General features: G+C 37.7%; 1 protein-coding gene across 1 annotated transcript in view; it reads right to left on the bottom strand.

The window, feature by feature from the left end:
* Positions 1-19,315, bottom strand: part of ZFPM2 (zinc finger protein, FOG family member 2) — a 308,536-nt gene that overhangs the window by 153,287 nt on the left and 135,934 nt on the right. Inside the window, exon 4 of the mRNA XM_041413063.1 lies at positions 8,852-8,970. Coding sequence (XP_041268997.1) covers positions 8,852-8,970 — 119 coding nt within the window. The remainder of the gene's footprint in view (positions 1-8,851; positions 8,971-19,315) is intronic.

The following is a 19,315-nucleotide window of genomic DNA, read 5'->3' as shown; positions in this document are numbered from 1 at the left end:
CCTTGCTGCAGGTCTGGGGCTGCTAGGGAAGGTAGGGACAGCAAGCGACGGCGCCTCCCGTGCTCTTTGCTCTGGAGCCCCTGTGGCTGGAGCTGGCTGTCTTTTGAGCTTCCTTGGAGTCTGAGGAGCCACCAAAGGATTAGACCGATGAACTTGTTCTCCAGGCTTGATAAATGAGGCTCAGGACATTAATAAGCTTCACTCAGCACTGAATTTCTCAAGCCAAGCTCTGAACTTCTTTGGGCATACTTAGGTAGATTTGTTGCCTCTGGAAAAGGAATCATGCTGCTACTGGACATGGGATACTTCAACATCATTAGAAAAGGAGCTAGAGCCAAATGGTGAAGAAAGTTCAGCAAAATTAAGGTATTTAAAATAAAACAGATTTTTAAGACCTAGTAACAGTCAATACCTCCTTCTGACTAGAATATGCTATTTTCCTATTTCACAATCACTTACATTGTGTGGGTATATACATAAGCACGAATATATAGTTACTATTTTTTTGTCTATTTTTAAATATCCATTTATTATATATTTATGTATTCACACATACTGTACTAACAATACTTACTAGAAATATTGAGAGTGTTTTTCCTATTCAAAACGTTCAAACCCACACTTTCACACAACACAGTTAATTTGGCTGGCAACGAAACAACCAGAATTAACTTTAATATCCATCCTTCTTGAAAATTTATAGGCTACTTCTCTCAAACATATTCAGATGGAAAGAGAACTGATCTTTGGAATTTTCGTCATTCCATCACTGTATGAAAGTGATCAGTGAGCAGCCACTATCTTAACTGAATCCACAGGTCTATTCTTTTAAGTAATTTATTTATTGAATGAAGATAGCAAATAATTTAAAATATTGTTATTGTTACTATGATATGGTACCTTGGTCTGCACGTTTTATTAACAAGAAATTTCAACATCACCAAAATGTGAAATTTCACATCAGGATTTTCTCTACAGTACACTTTTATTCCAAATAACTGCCTACTATGGCATCCACAAGTCTTATGGAAAGCATTTGTTGATGTTTTCATAATCTTATGCATTTGTATGTCCAGACAGCACATCTTGACAACATACTGAGTGCAACAAAGTGCTACCACAGTTCCACAGGCAACAGCATCTCAGTGCTTTTTTCACTACCAGTGTACCCTAAGGCTAACTATCCTTAGGCAGGCACAGCTTTATGTGTAGTAGGCAAAAAAAAACATACCCAAGAGCTTCCAGGACATTTTAGTTTTTAATGGTCAAAGAGAGAGCAAAAGCCTCCTAGTATTTTGGTTCTGTGCCCATTGTAACTACTGAATTCTTGTCTTACCAATGCAAAGATCTTCATAGACACAAACACCTTCATAGCCTTATGTGCCACTAAAATGATGGAGCTTGAATTTTCCATGCTTGTTCTATGAATGTGAAACTACATGTCAACATTTTAGAAACTGAATTTTATTTCAGAATAAAAAAAGATAGTGTTAACATCTAGTGAGAAGAAAATTACTTCCAAAACTGCTGAATATTTAAATCTGGCATTTTATATCTGCCTAGTCTATAATATGTATGTGTCATAAATAAGAAGTATTATTATAGAAAGCATGAATTGAAAAACTTTCCTCAGAGGACAACACTTAATACTGAATTTCTCGTCTTAAACACATGTATAGAACTTGTGCCTGTCAGGTACTGTAGTGCAGTGAGCTACGTGAATGACCTTAAATGGAGATAAATAAATTATTTTTCTTACATGAAGTTTTTACATAAGACTACATTCCATTCTAAAAGTTGTGCTATAAATTTAGCAAAATCAACAATAGCAAAATAAGAATCTGAGTCTTAAAGCCTGTGGTACAGAGAAGATTAAACAAGGTAGAAGACTTTTAAGATTCTACACAGAATCTTAGAAGAACAAAAATATGTTACTACTGAAGTTTATTGCAGTGATTCTCTAATTAAGCAGCTTTTCTTCTCTCTATTTCCCACATCCTAAAATGCAAGAGCCTGGCACTTGGAGATAGCATCTCCCTCTACTGCTGTCAGGGAGGTTCTGGACCAAATTTTCTTGCCTTTTTTTCTGTCCCAGGCTCCTGACTTTGCCTCATCTCTTCTGCAGAACCATCCCCTTGCTCTGCTTTCAGCAGCTGCCTGGCAATGTGTCCCAGGGTACATTCCCACTCTCAGAAGGACCCCCTACTGAAATGAAGCTTGCCAAAATAGGACAGTTTATTGAGTTTTCTCCCAGGGAACTGAGTTAGTTTAATGGCAATGATTGGTAAAGTCTACTGCTTAATTACAATAGTATTAGGGTAAATTCTGCTTAATGGAGATGCTCACAGCAAGAACCAAGTAAATGAATTACTGTTAAAAACCTTTCAAAATGACCAGTGATAGTTTTAAAGAAATGTTAAAGTTCTGCTGTTTTGATAAACAGGTGTCCAAATGAACCATGGGTACATGTAGTCTCAAAAAAAGCCTATAGCTAAGGAAACATGGTTAAAAAAATAAGATCAATTTTGTGTAAAAGTCCACTGTTGATATTCTGGAAATAATCAAACAACAAATGAAAAAAAAAAAAAAAAAAAAAGAAAAGGAAGAAGGAATCCTGTCTTACTTGCATGTTCTTTAAATATTAAATAACTTAAAATGAAGGCTATGGTATGGTGTGCAGTGCTAACACCAGTGTACAAATAGCATTTAGACAGAAACAACTCTACCATGTTGTCCCTATCTCAGACCTGGAAACTACTTCTGCAAGTTGGAAAAAAATGCTTTTGAATTTTTCCAAAACAAGGTGTTTTAAATGTGTGTAAATGTAAATAAAAGAGCAGAAATATCTTTTTTTTTTTAAAAAAAAAGCATCTAAAGTACAATTGTGCATGAAAGTTTAAAAAATGGTTCTTTTGTCATTGCATTCTGCTAAACTACATGTCTATATAAATGGGAGAACACTCAGTAAAAGTTGAAGTAATGTGAGGTGATGTGTTCTCAAAGATCATTGTGGATGGCCATGTGGACATCTTGGCATATCTCAATATTTTTTTAAATATTTCAGTTTGTAGGAAGGCCTCAAGTTGTGCCAGAGGAGGTTTACACTAGATATGAGGAAACGTTTCTTCACTTTGGCAGGCATTGGAACAGGCTGCCCAGAGAAGTGGTGGCATCACCATCCCCAAGGTGTTCAAGAGACATTTGAATGTGTTACATGGGGACACGATTCAGTGGTGAACACAGTGCTGCTGGATGAACAGTTGGACTTGCTGATATTAGAGGTGTTTTCCAGCTTTAAGGGCTCTATGACTCTAAGCATCCAATCCCAACACATGCACAGCACATCAGCACGTAGTTGTTGGGTGACATCATGTGCTATCCTAAGTGCTGCAACAATAACATCTGCTCATGCTTGGGATGGAAGGAAGTTCCATCTAGTTCAAGACATGAAAGAGACTGACACTAACAGTAGTAAAAATGAGAAAGAAATGTTTTTGTAGTCACAAAAATATTGAAATATTTAAAGGAATAAAAGTAATATAACAAAGATGAGAATCAAGGTTCATTACTCAGTACACTATTTTTGGTAACTTAATATAAAAATGTGTCTGTGCTATTAAGAGCCAAATTCTCCATTTGCAATTAAATATCTAAAGATAAACTCTATCTTATCCCTCTCCATGTTTGAATATGAGAAAAAGAAACTAAGGACTCGCTACAGCCTGACAATGGACAGACTACAGCCCCTCTGTAGCCATGCAGCACCTCCAACACAAGTCCCCAGAAAACCCTCGTGCTGCAGTTCTGAGGATTGAAAGTCACTGTCTACTACAGACATGAGGTTTCTGACCCAAAGTGACCAGCCACAGATTAGTGAGTGAATAACTTTACTGCATTTTGAACCTTGGCTCCTCAGCCCTCACACACTACCCAGTGCAACGGCTCCATGAGCGTATCTTGCAGAGATGTCTCTTTGGTGTTGAACCTCCCAGATGCCATTTAAGGGTCCCTGCTGTGTCCTACTGCTTGCCTGGCCCAACCCTGCACATTCTCCTGTGGATTCTCTTCACATCCACATTGAATCCTCTTTTCCTTATCAGGCTCATACAGGCCTGCCCCGCATGCTCTTCCCTGCAACAAGGAAATGAGAATGGCGAGCTGAATACAGCTGATCAGTGTTTTGCTTTGCAAAACCCTGCCATGGGCACAGATTAACACCAAAAACTAGATGGCACCAGCCAAGGGAAAAGGCCTCTTGGAATGCCTCCACACTACTGCTGGAGCAACCACTGTTCGACATCTGTCGTGGGCTACGTGGTTCAGGGCTGCTTTTGTTTCCATGGGCCTCATTCCCACCAAGCTGTCCCTTCAAACAGGGAAAATATTTACAGCTGAAAGAAGCAAGTGAACAGCATTTTCTTAACTAGCTTGCCAGTGCCTTGAATTTAGATCTGCTTGTACCCAGCAGCTAATCTTTCAGTGGTCTGCATGTCCAGTCTAGAGAGGTCTTCTGCTCTTTTCACCTGCATGGTCATATTAGACTTGGCATTTGTGCAAACCCACTTTCCTGTTAGACAGGAATCACAAACTAGGAGTCTGATGCATCAAAATATATTTCTATCTATTTGTGGGTATCCATGAACTACTGAATTTTCTGTGATGCAGCAAGACACAGATTTGGAGCCTTCACAGTCAAGTTGTATTGTCTTCCATTCTACAGCTGAGTTCTCACCATCTGTAGACAGCCAGTAGTATTGTTCAAACTCTTCATGGGTCTGTCTAAACAGGGAGATTATATTAAATCTCAAGCAGAATCTGGATATATGTAGACATTCATTTTTTAGGCTTGAAAATATATTCCTAGGCATTTAATTTTCTAGGGACTACCCAATTATTACCGAACAGCGGACAGAAAGTGAAAGTAGTGGGAGGAAATGGAAGGCAGTAATGACACAACAACATGCCCAGTTGTGCTGACAGATACAAATTATGCATGCAGCTGAGAGCAGAGGAATTTTGGTAGTTTGGCAAAATTACAGGAATAGATAGCTAAATGTATCTAAATAGGAGATCTATTGCTTTAAATATAATAGAAGTATCTATATCGGTATCTACAAATATTTAAGAATTATATAGGAAGTCCTTAAGGTCAAACTGAAATATAACTTAAATGTGCAGGCAAGTTTTAAGATCCAAGACTGACTTGCTAAAAACAACATTTTAAGATTTTCTGCTGGCTGCATGTAGACAGTTTCATCAACAGTAACCGTAATAATAGCATTCCTTATTTCATAATGCAATTGTATGTAATTAATGACTATTTGCTAAACTCCTAGATGAGAAAAATTAAGAACTTCATTAGTCATTGAGCTCTTTCAAGTCTACCTTTAGTTTGAGTATTCTTCAGTCCTGATGTGGATTTTGCTCTACCATATTTCCCAACAGTGCTGCAACACCATTGGTGATATCAACACCTGGTATTCCTATTGCAATTGTGAACAGCATTAAACTAATTTTTGTTCAAGGTACCCAGTCTTCCACTACTCTGAGAGTATGTGTATTGCTAACATATTTCAAGACAGAAACTTGAAAGATCTGAAATGTAACTGACATCTGGCACGGTGACTCAATTAAATACCGTGCTGAATTAATTAACATGCTCCATCTCATGAGCCAACAGCAGCAAGACCATATTCAGCAATGCAGCACTGATGGAAACAAGAAGATATCACCTGTACAGGCTGCATTCAGTGCAGAGTGCAAGGGGAATAAGTAAGCTCTGACTGTTATAGCATGAATGAATTCCGTGAGGCACTGTCACACTGCAATCACTAAACAGTACAGTCAGGTAAGATACTTGTAGTAAGACACAAACTGATTTCCCAATAAAGGTAGTAGCTGCAAAAGTTATGATATTTACTCACATGGGGATCCCTGAATTTTTCTTTCCTTTCCTCTCTATACAAAAAAAGCCACATTAAAACTCTTCTCGAAAAAATTTGGTGTTTATAGCAGTATAATGTTTGAGGTTGTCATTCAGAAAATAAATAAACTTGTTTTCAGGTCCTCATGTGAAAGCTTGATTGAATTCTAGGGATGTGAGGCTCTACCCAAATGAGTTTCCCAAAACAAATACAAGTAACAAATACAAGTAATCCTAGCTCTCCTAATGAGCAACAGAGAACATGTACAATAGTGAGATAAGTAATCAAATGGGTCAAAAAATACACAAAAAACCCCAGAATCATTTCAAGACAAAAAAAGATAAAAGAAAACCATGTAGAAACTGATGTTTCTGATGTAGGAGTTTTGTTGCTTTAACAGCAAATTAAAGTTGCATCAAAAGGTTTGCATTTCTTCACACAGCATTTTAAAGTAACAAATGTAGGATTACCGGAAACATCCGATATTTGGGAAAAAGAAAAAAATACTTAGAATCAGAGAATAACTCAGGTTGGAAGAGATCTCTGGAGGTCATCCAATCCAAAGTCCTGTTCAAAGCGGGGCAAACTTCAAAGTCAGATGCAACTTCCAAGTTAAATCAGATTGATCAAGATGATACCCAGTTCAGTTTTGACTTTCAAGGAATGGAGTTGCTCAGGGGACAAAACAATATTTCTGAGAACTAAAATTCTGTTTACAGGAACTTTTTTCAGATTTCCAAATGTTTCTATATTTGTAGGCAAAATGAAATTAAAATCTTTCAAGTATTAATAAAAATAGACATTATGATTTTTAATTTGACAATAAAAAAAGTATCTTTCCAGTTTAGTGAGAAAAAAGTCCTGAAGATTTTCATCACACATCTCTGTGAACTATACTGAGAAAGCTGTTCTATCCCATTACAACAACAAAAAAAAAACTTAAAGGCAGTTCTGCACACTGCTCAATTACCAGTTCATTAAAACCTAACTATCTCGGCTAAATGCTTTTGATATAGCAAAAATTGTATTTGTCCAAATTTAAAAAGCAATAACAGATCTTAAAACATTCCTGTGCTATTAAGGGAGAATATGATTGTATGATTGGCTGCTGACATGTTGACATGTTGTAAATGCATTCTAAGAATATCTGATAAAGATAAATTTTGTAGAGAAGGGACAATCAATACCACCTCCCCTACTTAAACATTATCTTCATGTTGTATATGCCTGATGAAGTGGTACAAGTGGACAAAACCAAACTAGCATTTCTCTACAGTATGGATTCTGGAGACACTTTGAGCTACAACAGGACTAAGGTTTCTAATATATGAAAGGTGATGAAATCAGTTATACTGGGATTCAGAAAATTATTTAAATTACAGGTGGTTGCCACATATAACCTTTTAGGAAAAACATTTTGAGAGTGATGACAAGCCAATAATAAAATAGATGAAGAAATAAAAATTAAATGGATGGAGAAAATGAGACAAGTTCAAATTTTTCAGTTTTTCCTTTCTAACAAATAAGGTGCTTTGACTCTGCAGTACTTCTGAAAATCTGTTCTTTATTCAGGTGCCTGAATGGGAAATCTGATCTGGACTGGGAATACTGAACTCTTGGAAACTTAGACAAAGTTTCCATGCCTCTTTCTGCAACATTTCTTAGCACCATTTGATGAATAAATTACATTAAGAGAGTACAAAATAGTAAGATTTTAAATGTCTGCTATGCATTATATCTATACTATACTATTCTATGTAATCAGAATAACGCTTCACTCAAATTTTAATATGCATATTTACAGAAAGTAGCATGCATCCTGTCCAGTAACTCTTAGAAAGAGAACTCCATTATATAGGCATAGGTTCTCCAGGGAGGAGTTGAAGAAAATAAATTTCCCCCTTTTTCTCCCTTGTCCACACAACCCCTCTCTCACACTGTCCCAGATGATACACCTGCAACTCAGCACTCCTCACTCTCTTCAGGCCCTGCAAGGGCAGGACGACACCCAGTGCTGGGGAACAGTGGGAATCTCAGTTTCTCCATTTGCAGCACAGAAGTGCGTACCCAAAATGTCTGTAATCCCCTCCTGTGAAACTGTCCCACATGTCTTTATGCTGAATACATGCAATGCAAAGTCTGCAACAGCAAACAGTGATCCAGCTGCAGATAACAGTTCTTCAGAAGTATCCCACAGGGCAATGCATGTTCCAAGACTGTTTAAACCTTTCTGGAGATATTAGTCGTTTCCTTCCTGATATTTTCAGAAAATTAATCTGAACTATACACAAATAATATTGAAGCTCAAACTTAAAACCAACACAAACAAAGATGAAATGAAGACCTAGAAATGACATGATTTTCAGTGCACTGAAGTGAGATCATTACTTTAAAGTAAAATGGTCTACATACTTTGTGCAATCAGAATAAAAAATGAGGCTATTTGAGAATATATGACAGGTGTCTTTTGACGCTTTTCAAAAAAACGTGAATTTGATGGAAGATTTTGCTATGTTCAATTACATTAAGGCAAATTTAATTAATTTTATCTTAAAATAATGTAGTTATTTATTTTTATACATTTCTTTAATATAAATTAAGCATTCAGCAATTAATACTATGAAAAATTTAAAAAGCCACGAAAAAAATCAGATATTAGTACTGAAACACAGCACCTTGGTTCAGCAAACAAGGAAGTGACATTTCCCTTCAGCAAAAGAACAAGTTAAACACTATTAACCTGTGCTCCAAATAACTTCATGTGGATGGTTGCCATAGATGAACAAATTGGAGAAGAGCCAAATACCACTGTCCGTTAAAGCTAACAATGCCTGTTTTCAGATGCTCCGTCTGAGGAGCAATTCGGGCTGTTCCCTGAAGAATGACACACAGTATAACAAAGAGAAGTGTCCTGGAGCATTACATACCAAGGTGTTATTATTCAGATCCATCTTCCCAGTGAAAGGCCCCCATGTTGTTCCGACCGGAAGCTGCTGCCGGCTCTGAATCTTGCGCTCCCCGTCTTTCTGGACCACCTCCAACTCTCCTGCAAACAAAGAAAACAAGCAGTGTTGAGAGTACTTTCACTCATGCCTTGACAACAACCACCTCTCCCTTTGTGTGGGTTTTACAAGCACAATGTTCTGAGGACCAATATAATGAGAATTAATTATGCTTGTCTGAAAAACAACTGATCTTGTCATCCTGCAAAAGAAAAACAAACCTTTTTCCCTTATAATTATATTCAAATTTGGTTCAGAAAGTCCCATTCCTTTCTTGCATCTTTTCACACACATTAGAGTTTGAAAGCAATTTTATTCAGAATAGCATCCCATGAGAGTTCTTAAGAAGTGCTGAGAAAGGGGGAAATGACAGCTGAAAAGAGAGGAGTCCAACACTAGCCACACCTGGTGCATTACCCTCCTTGATGCATTTTGCTGCACAAGATCACATTTTGAAGCATGCAGCAACTAAAAATTTCAGATAAACAGCATATACCATAAAAAATTCACTACACCTCAAAGATACTACTAAAAGCGTTTCCTGCAATTACAAAAAGGATTTTGAACTTTTGAGATTTTACAGGCAGTAACATTTCAGAATTAAACAAAAAATAATTTTAATTGTTAGCTTAATGTTATAAGACAAAATAAGTAAAAGCAATGGGAAAGCTGTATGATGATTTTTTGAATTGCCTAATTATTTTTAGTACATGATATGTTTTTATTTTGAATAAATTTTCTTTTTGAATGCAAAGATATAAAAATTAGCCACTTAAAAGAGAAATTTTTGCTTTAGCTCACCTTAACTTTTCTGGATTTTCCAGTAAAGAGAAAGAATAACACAATTAATCATTATCACGGAACGAAAAATAAAATTCAGTCACCACCTTTCCCAGCCCATATTTTTTCATTTTATTTCAAGATTAAAAAACTAGTCTGGGCAACTCTTCTTTGAAACCAGTCTCTTCACTAAGACTACTTTTTATGAGCAAATGTTTCATTTAAAAATACAGCAAGAGTTATATTTATATACACAATTTCTAGCATTATTTTCTAAATAAATTCTGGTTTCAGACTTTCATAGGGATACAATGGAACAAAGACAGGCTGATCTGTACTTTTCTTGTTAGATGTTTGACTGCTTTTTTTCCATGCTCTTGCACTTCCAAGCTTTGCCCTTCCTGAAGGTAGGCAAAAAATCTGCTGATCTCAGGAGCAGCAGAGCTCACCTCAACTTTGCTAAAGCCATGATTTTGTCACAATTTGTTTCCATGGCTGCTAAAGCCCCTTGCTCCCTTTCCATACCAAACAGATGCAAGTGATTCCTGTCTTTTGCATCAGCACATCTCAACAACTCCACCCCAAACAAGGATGGTGCCTTTCCACAAACAGAGCAAAGTCCAACTGTGCAAGGAGTCAATTCGTCCCAGATTTAGACCGGGTGGTTGTTGTGAAATGAACCTTGGGCTGAAGGAAGTGAGTAACTCCTCCTGGCTCACAGGCAGCCTCCACAGACTTCCCCCAGCTAAACATTCCCCTGGATGCCTGGATTTACATTGCAGTCAGGCTGCAAAGCTTTTACTTGTCCACAGGGTTAATCTTGACCATCTTCCAAAGAGAAGAGTTGGCTCCAGCTTCCATTTTCAAGCACAGAAATCTAAATTTCACCTCTGAGTGTTGCAGATTACAAAACTACTCTACGTAAAATCGTGCATCAGATCCTTCCTGCAAACTGGAACAAATCTAGGAAATAGAGCTGTATTGGTTTACAACAGCTTCTCTGTATGTGGGTGAGTCCTCATCATGACAGTGCTATGACATTTTAAGAGACAGTATGTGAGCAGGAAAGCTTATGGATTAATTATATCTAATTTACACATGTGACATACATGTGTCCAAGCTGAAAAAAAACCCAAACAACCATAAAAGCGTTTTTTCCTTCTCACAGTCACATTGTTACAAAATGTATTAGCTTTAAAAATCTCTTTATATGTTAATTATGTAAGAGAGAAATTGCAAAGTTACATGTTTATCACTTAGCCATACTGCAGCATTTTCTCTCTACATAGAGATGAAAACTGCAGCATTTGCTTGCTTTTCCACACTAAAAAACAGCCATGTCTATGGACATGTCACATTTAACTGATACCAGAGGAATCATGAGAATCTTTGAAAACCCTTTTAAAAAATAATTCAGCCTCCCTTTCTGCCACTGACATTTTTCATTTGAAAAGGGTTCAGGCACAGTCAAACAGTGACTCCTTATCTGTACCTGTGGATTTACAAGCAGGCCTGTCTTTTAATGGATTAAGAACGACAAACTTGGGGCAGATCAACCACTGATATCCAAAAAGCTACCAAAGTTTTAAGGTACACATCATTACACATTATATTTTAAATAAAATTAATAACATGAATCTTATACCTGATAAGTAGTTCCGATTTGAGGCAAGCATAAGAACAAGCATTTTTTTTCCCCAGATATATTTTTTCCCTTCTGTTGATAATTAAATAAGGTACTATGGAGCATCTCTGCTATTCTCTTTTGTCACAGTTCAAAGCTGTAGTTCAGGCAATATTCGATATATATGAATACTTTGAAATGCACTGCCTATGGGGTAACATCATGCTGAATTGTACTGAAACTGCTGTGTTTCCCCACCCACTTAGAACACCGTGAAAGAGGAGTAGATTGCAGACAGGGTAACAAAATGTTTTCCTGCAAAGCCTTTCTCTTTCTCTTTATTGCAGTTCTCCAAAAACGATACATTTCTCTCTTGTCACCATGACCAGCAGCCATTTTAATGCTATGGGTGAATGTCAGAGTAGGGAAGGACAATCTGCTTGCATTTTTAGGGAAAACGAGACAATCTGGTTATGTTTATACAAGGTGTAGCACATTACAATTTAGTCCTTGGCAAAGATTTTTTTTTTTCAACTGAATATCTTTGGGTTTTTAGAGAAAAAAAATTAACACTGCCTGCAACTTCTCTGCATTTATTTACAACATTTTCCCCTCTAAAATTTCCTATTTGGTGAATGGTACCACAACTGCAGCACACAGGGGGTCAGTCTCTCACTTGATGCAACTGCAGCTGTCCCCTGCTCACTGCTGACTTCCCACAGGGATGCTGGTTTAAATGCCATACCTGTGGCCGTCTGTAATGTGTGACTTCAAGGGTGTTTGCTGGAAAATGAGAACCTCACCCTGTGACTCTTAATTAAAAGGCTTTGAAAAATGTGTCAGCAAGACAAGATTTTCCCCTTCAGCCCCAGAGGAAGTTCAGATGTAAATCTGAAGTGCTCTCTACAGATACCATCCCCTGCACAACTGCTCAGAATCTTCACAGATTACATCAGGAGAAGGAAGAGGATCTGAGACTTCATTGCTGTATCACCACTCACAGTAAGAAGTGCAAAGACTCAGCTGGTACTGACTCCTCACATATACTGGTCCATGGAAATTCCAACATGTGGGGAGGAAAAGAAAAGAAAAAGATGAAAAGCTGCTGCAGCCTTCTTTAATCCATGTTCAAACCCAAAGGAAACAGAAAATTCTGTGCCAAAAACTGTTAGGCACCTCAAGTAATCTGCAATCACAACAGACCATCTCAGTACTGAATACAAGTTCCTTCACAACAGCAAATTATAACAGAACTCCTTCCTACTTCCTTCCCTGAAATAAAATATGTGATATACTCATAATTTCCAAGCAAAGTAGAGAAGCAGTTTTACTCTCTTCATCCCAGACTTGTCAGCTCTCCGATCAAAAAGCAAGAAGTATGATAGAAGGAGCACTAAGAAATACAAGTACATAGGAAGTGATGCTCTGCTTTTAGTTTTTGTGAGTAAGGTAAAAAAAATTACTTAAGAGACATTTCATTTAGCCGTATTTACTTGCCCTTTCCTTGCTATGGAGCAAGTGGGTTTTTTGATTTTTTTTCCCCAGCTTGTTCTTCAGGAACACATTTATTTCCAGCTTGCTGAGTAAGTTTATACAAAATATTTGAGACACATAGTATGGGCTAATCAATTTTGGTAAAAGATAATGCTGTTAGTGCTGTGGGCTGTTTCTCTTATCTTGTTGATGTAGCATACTTTTAAAGTCTGTGATTACTCAAAGACTTATGATAGCTACACTGTAAAAGAAGCCTCAAGTCATGACTCACTAGTACAGCTATAAAACATCCCATGGCTTTTAAGATATTAGGCCACCTTGGTGGCTAGGAAACCAGAATGAAAGGACTCAATTTAGGACTCTTTTCATACATGCATATATTGTTTCAGGCATGCCACACAGGGCTTTCATTAAACAGAAGGTAGAGAGGTCAGTTTAGCTTTGTATTCTTTTACAGCACAATCAGGATCATTTAAAAAAAATCTCTCCACAAAACATAGAGTACACAAGAATCCAACAGGAGCTTTTGGCCCTAACAGGATTTGACCACAGTCTGACTACCAGAAAAATTCAACTACATATAATATTTCTGAAACAAAATAATACTGGCTTTCATCCATCTACTTACATCTGGAGTAAGAAACAAAGGAGTATATATCTGAAGGTGGATGATGAACAGCTTTTGTGGAACAAAAGGAGAACTACATTTAGAAATAACTGTATCCAGATTCATATGCATTTAAGACTTCTAAGCAAGTCACTGATAGCTTTGGGCATTAGGTTTTGGGGTTTTTTTTCTTAATTTAAAATAGCTTTCTAAGTGGAGTCAGTTCAAAACAATGAGTAAGCTCTTGCCCTGCTACAATTAGAGACTGGTTATTTGACATCATGGGGCTCTACCAATTTCCACAAGCAAATGGCTCCTTCTTTGCATATTTCCAGTCCACAGCCACCTGGCTCTCTAATGAGTATTTCTGCATGGCAGAGAAATTGTGTGTGTTGTAGTTTCAAGCAAGAACTCCTCTGAAGTCAGAGTGAGCTAGTTAAAAACATCCTCAGTTCTTAAGTGCTGCCCAACCCAGAAGCCAGCATTTGCCTGCCATCCTATATGCACAGGAAGAATCTGCAATTAATATTTGGCTGGTGATTGCTTCCATTATAACAAACTAATATGCGTAGGTCTGCACATAGCAATTCACTGATAGTGGAGAACTATCCCATTTCCACTTCTGTGATTCTTAATAAGGTAGCTCCAATATTCAGTGTTCACACACTTGTTTGGCAGACATAAACTGCATTATTGAGATACTTCCTGTAAATTCTCCTCCCTCAATTTTCAAGTCTCTGAGACATAACACACACTAAACTACAGTTTTGAACATAAACTTGAAATACGACATTCTCTATTCAAGTACTCCAGTCAAACCCTGATAAATCAGGCTGGCCATGCAGTGATCTTATCCCTTCTGACTCTTTAATAAATCGAACCTTGTAAGTTCACGCTGTTGGAAGTTGTCACTAAATGAAATTGTGACCTTATCCGATGCGTGAACTTATCCTGCTGACAACTACATTTATTGTACGGATAAGCATAAGGGAAAAAAAGAGGCTTTCGATAATTGTGATCTTACCCATATGCAACTCTAACAGATGGGATCTTTTTGATGTTCCATTTAATGATTTGTCTATGATGAGCCTCTACTCAGAGAAAAAATAAATGTTCTTCATAGGTAAGTGGTAAGGGAACTGGTAAACTGTATGCAAAGTGCACAAAGAGGAGTGGCTGACAGCAGAGAGTCAAAAGCTATTAGCTTAACACAAAGAGCTTTGAATTAGTTGGTAATTGCACTGGAAAAGATAATGTAATGGAAATGGTAAAACAGTAACTTTCCCTTTCCACAGGACTCATTCAATAGTCCAAAATCCAGAAACAAACAACTGTGACTCTGAGGCAGTAACCCAAAATATGCTGTGCTATGGCACTTTATGATGAATGAATTAATGAATGAGCGAATGAATGAATGAACAAAGCCTCCTCCAGCACTGATGAGATGCTTGCCTCTGTTATTGTGGAAGAATATTAGGTAACAGACAATTCATAGAATCATATAATAGGTTTTTGAATAGGGTTGGAAAGGACCCTTTAAGGTAATCTAGTCCTACCTTCCTCCACCAAGAAGGGTCATCTTCAATTAGATCAGGTCATTCAGAGCCCTGTTTAACCTGACCTTGAATGTTTCTAGGGATGGGATATCTACCACCTCTGGGCAACCTGTTGCAGCATCTCACCACCTTCAATTTAAAAATCCCTGAAAATGGCAAATCACCTCACATTACTGTGTTTGTCAGGGATTTAATACATCATGTTACCTAATTCTCACAGTGGACAATACTGTATCAATTCTGCAGTCAGTGCACTGACTCCAGAGCAGGACGACCTGGGCAGTGTCAGGGTACAGTCTGATTTGCAGCATTACAAGTCTACTGGGGGATTCAAAAATTGTAGTTATCTTACTAGGAAGGCACTTACATACGAGACAAATTCACACTGAGTACAAGCAGTAATGGACTGAATTACAGTCAAACTCTGAAAGAAATTTTATCATTTGCTTTGCTACGAAAACGACATTCTCAGGGGTCTTGGCAAAACCAGAGGTTATTTAGGTTGTCCACAAGCAAAGGCAAAACTTCATGTTGCTTCCCAAAAGATGGGGTAGGACAATGTTAGGATAAGCTAGAAGGTGGAACAGATTCGGGACTGAAAACTGAGAAAACAGCTCTGGATTGGAGTCACCCTGGAGGGAGGGCTGCTATTCTGCTGCCACTGAGGTGGTGGAGGGCTTCTGAACATAGCATCCTTTTTCTCTTTTCTGAAGTTATTGCCACCCACCAGCAACTCCTTCCCCCAGCCCTGATCCTTCCAGAATACATCCCACTTAAGGAATAGAGTGAACCAAACCTCAGCCATGAGGGAAGTAGACACAAGAACAGGCCGGAGGTACTTGTGGCTCTAACCTAGTGATCTCCTTTGCCTTTGATTAGAAGCAGGTCTAGATAGCAAAGGCCATGAAGGAGAAGCTGCCACAAGCTGCTTCATGCCTAACTCAGCTGCCTAACATTGCTGCATCTTGACAATACTCCCACAGGAGTATTGGGCAGCTGTGCACTCTAGGTAAGGATGACAAATGAAAACCCTTCTCTGCTTTCTATAACAAAAAACTTGCTGCTCCCTACCTTTCTTTAGAGCCCTGAAAGTCAGAAGCAGAGTTTCTTTATCTCTTCTACCTGCTGCTAGAACTGCAAATGGCAGAGAGTGCAGGTGCTATCCTTATCTGCAACAGCACTGTCCTACATCAGGCAATAAAGGGAAGGAACAAATATTGTGAAAGTGAGGACAGAGAAAGCCTAGGCAAAGATTTTCAGAGAAAACAAGAGCACAGAAGGATGTGGGGTGGGGGGAAGGCAGAGAGAGAGAGGGCAGAAATAAATTTAAGAAACAAAGCAAGAGAGAAGTCTAGGGAAACAGCTATCTGAAGACTCAAGTTGGGTCTGATCAGGACACAAAGACAGCACCTGGAAAAAGAGGATCATAAGATATTCAAGAAAATTGGGATGCAGAAAACTTGCCAAGTAAGAGAAGAAACATCTTTCTCCAAACCTGAAACACAAGAGAAGTGCATCAATTCCCATCTAGAATTAGAATGCAAACACTACTATTTTCTAGCCAAGGCATCTGTGCTATTACAGTGCTCAATTCACAAGCTAAACCACTAAAATAAAACATACTTATTCTAATATCTCATTGCTCAGCTGCATCCTGGCTAAACTGAAAAACTGAAGTGTGTCTACACTGCACCCAGAGATGTGATTTCACCCGACATTTGGTCAAACCCATTCTCTACATCCAAGTAGCCAGATCACCATGTGTGCCATAAAACTTTTTTGAGAAAAAGCTCCATTACTGATTATCTAGTTTACACCAGGCTCCAGCTATGCCCACGACACTAACTGGTTGACGAGACTTCACGTATGGGTACACAAACTGAAATACACAGCTAACTTCATTGATTCAAATGTGCACTATGTTTTGCAGCACAAGCATAGCATTCAGAGACCAGAGTGTCAAAATAAGTGACTGACACTTCAAAAATTCTCTATTTGAGATTTTTAGCACTCTATTTGTATTCAGTTAAATAAAATAAATACAAAAGAAAAAAGTTACCTCACACTCCTGTAATCTACAGAATTTAGGAGTACAGGATGACATCCCAGATTAGAAAAACACAGATCTATGGTGGTGAACACTGCCTGCACCAATTTGAAATTACAATGCTAATTCTACATTTGGGGGGAACTGGAAGGGAGAGCAATTAATTGAATAAATGTTAATAGCACATAAATTGAGTAGATACTAAGGAAATGGAAATGGCAAACTAAATAATAATTTTTCATCACATATGCCATCAAAATAACTTTTATGGTTTAAGGTGAACGAAAAGTACTGTTTTTTCCCCAGAAGTCAGAAAGGAGGGAGTACCTAATGAACATGGTTGCTAGAATTTGATTAGAATTTTATATTTTTACACAGGTCTATAGACTTTTCCTTTATTAGGACTGCTTCACTAAACCTACAGAAGCATGCTTAAAGGAAAAAAATGGGAAAAAAGTAGAAAGAAAAATACATATACTCAAGATATGCTAACAATGCCAAAGGTTTGTTCACTTGCTTCAGAGTCAAGATCCACATAATAGAGCAAATACTGTGTTTATATCAGCATCTAGTCTACAGATAGAGTCAAAATAAACTCAGCCATCATGGCAAAATCCTGATCCTGAAATGAAATAAGAAGAAAAGATCTTTAGTTTTCAAATCTACTAACTGCAAGGACAATTTACCCTCTGTTTTCTACCTCCACATCTCCACAGAAGAAAAGAATTTTTTTGTTTATTTGTTTTTCTCGATAGTTTTCCATCTTTGTGTAGTTCAAGAGGTTTGTTACTGCCTCCATATATTAGGTAAACCTGGAGTAGAAGTACTTGCAAAAATACAGAAAAAAAAATTCCCAAAGAGAACCAGTGTAGCCAAAGAGCCCTAACTGCAGTTCTCTATGAGAGGAATAGTGTAAACTGCTTTCTCACATGGACAGTCCATAGTGGCAAACACGCCTCCCAGTTATGCTGTAACACTGCACTGACCCAGCAGGCTGAGCAGGTTCTTCATCCCTGCTGCTTGCAGCTTGCACAGCTTTGCTCCCTTCCTCTCCACCAGGAATACACAGGATACTGAAATGCCAGACTTGGCAAGAGCGGGCTGACAATACTGCTGAAGAAGGTTTTCTCGATAAGATCATCATCTCTTTCTGGATACTCCTGGGTATGCTCCCTCCCTCAGCAGAGGAACAGTAGCCCCTGATAAATGTCCCTTTGTGTGCAGATTCTCCCCAATATATGCAAAACATTTCAGTTCTGAGTCTGTCTGCTTTTTTTTTGCTTCATATAGTTGAAATACACTTAGAGGTTCATGAAGCACTGTATGTAAGACAATAGAAAATGGGCACAACTGAAAATAAAGCTTACATAACACAGACTGAAGTTTTTTTCTGACATACATGCTATTCTGCACGGGAGAAAATCTGACATTTCACCATCACCTACACCAATCTTTCCCTAGGACTTCTTGGAATCCTTTTAGCCCTGAACCAGGACAAAGATGCTCACTTTTTTTTTTTTTTTAACAGTATTATTTACACAAGTATATATGATAATTATATAAATCAAATCATAGACATTTGCATGTTTACCCAGTTGTTGGATCTCTTTTTTACTTGGAAAAATGAAAAATATCAATGCAGCCTGTGTTGCTACTGAATGTAAAAAGCTACTGAAGTTAACTTAGTATGAAGACTGATGTATCCATATTTATGTAATTAAAAATATTACATGAGCAAAAATGTTTTGAAAAGTATTCTTTTTTACTCTAAAAGCAAAGTAATGAGATCATCTGTGACCGTATCTGTGGTGTCTTCTCAGTTTACAGTACTTATGCTTAGATAGAAGGATCCATTTTCATCTCTCATTTGTGCAACAGCAGATAAGTTATTTGCTTTCTATCAGATATGCATACTCAGAGCTATGAAGCCACTGCTTAGACACCAATATCTAGCTAAAAGTATGTGAGCCAAACTGCCCAAATGTCTTGCAAAAGAAGCAGATGCTTTAGAAGTAGTTTCCTATTTCCTGTCAATGTTTCCAACAAAATTCTGAGAGTACAAAGAAAAAGACAAAAACCTCAGCAAAGACTCCAATTTATCAGTATTTAGTGCAACCATCGAAAAGATCTAGTTATTGTTGAGATTAGGAAAGTGAGAGGGAGACGGGAACAAAGGGAGATTGAATGCTATGCTCCACTGCATGCATGCAATATATAGTCACATCCATTATAAATGCAATTTATATGAAAAGCAACATTATTATAAATAGAGATAAATGTA

Source organism: Onychostruthus taczanowskii, unplaced genomic scaffold (genome assembly GCF_017590055.1).
Source record: "Onychostruthus taczanowskii isolate IOZ18803 unplaced genomic scaffold, ASM1759005v1 scaffold4, whole genome shotgun sequence".
Classification (NCBI taxonomy): Eukaryota; Metazoa; Chordata; class Aves; order Passeriformes; family Passeridae; genus Onychostruthus; species Onychostruthus taczanowskii.
This window is presented reverse-complemented; position numbering and strand designations above follow the sequence as displayed.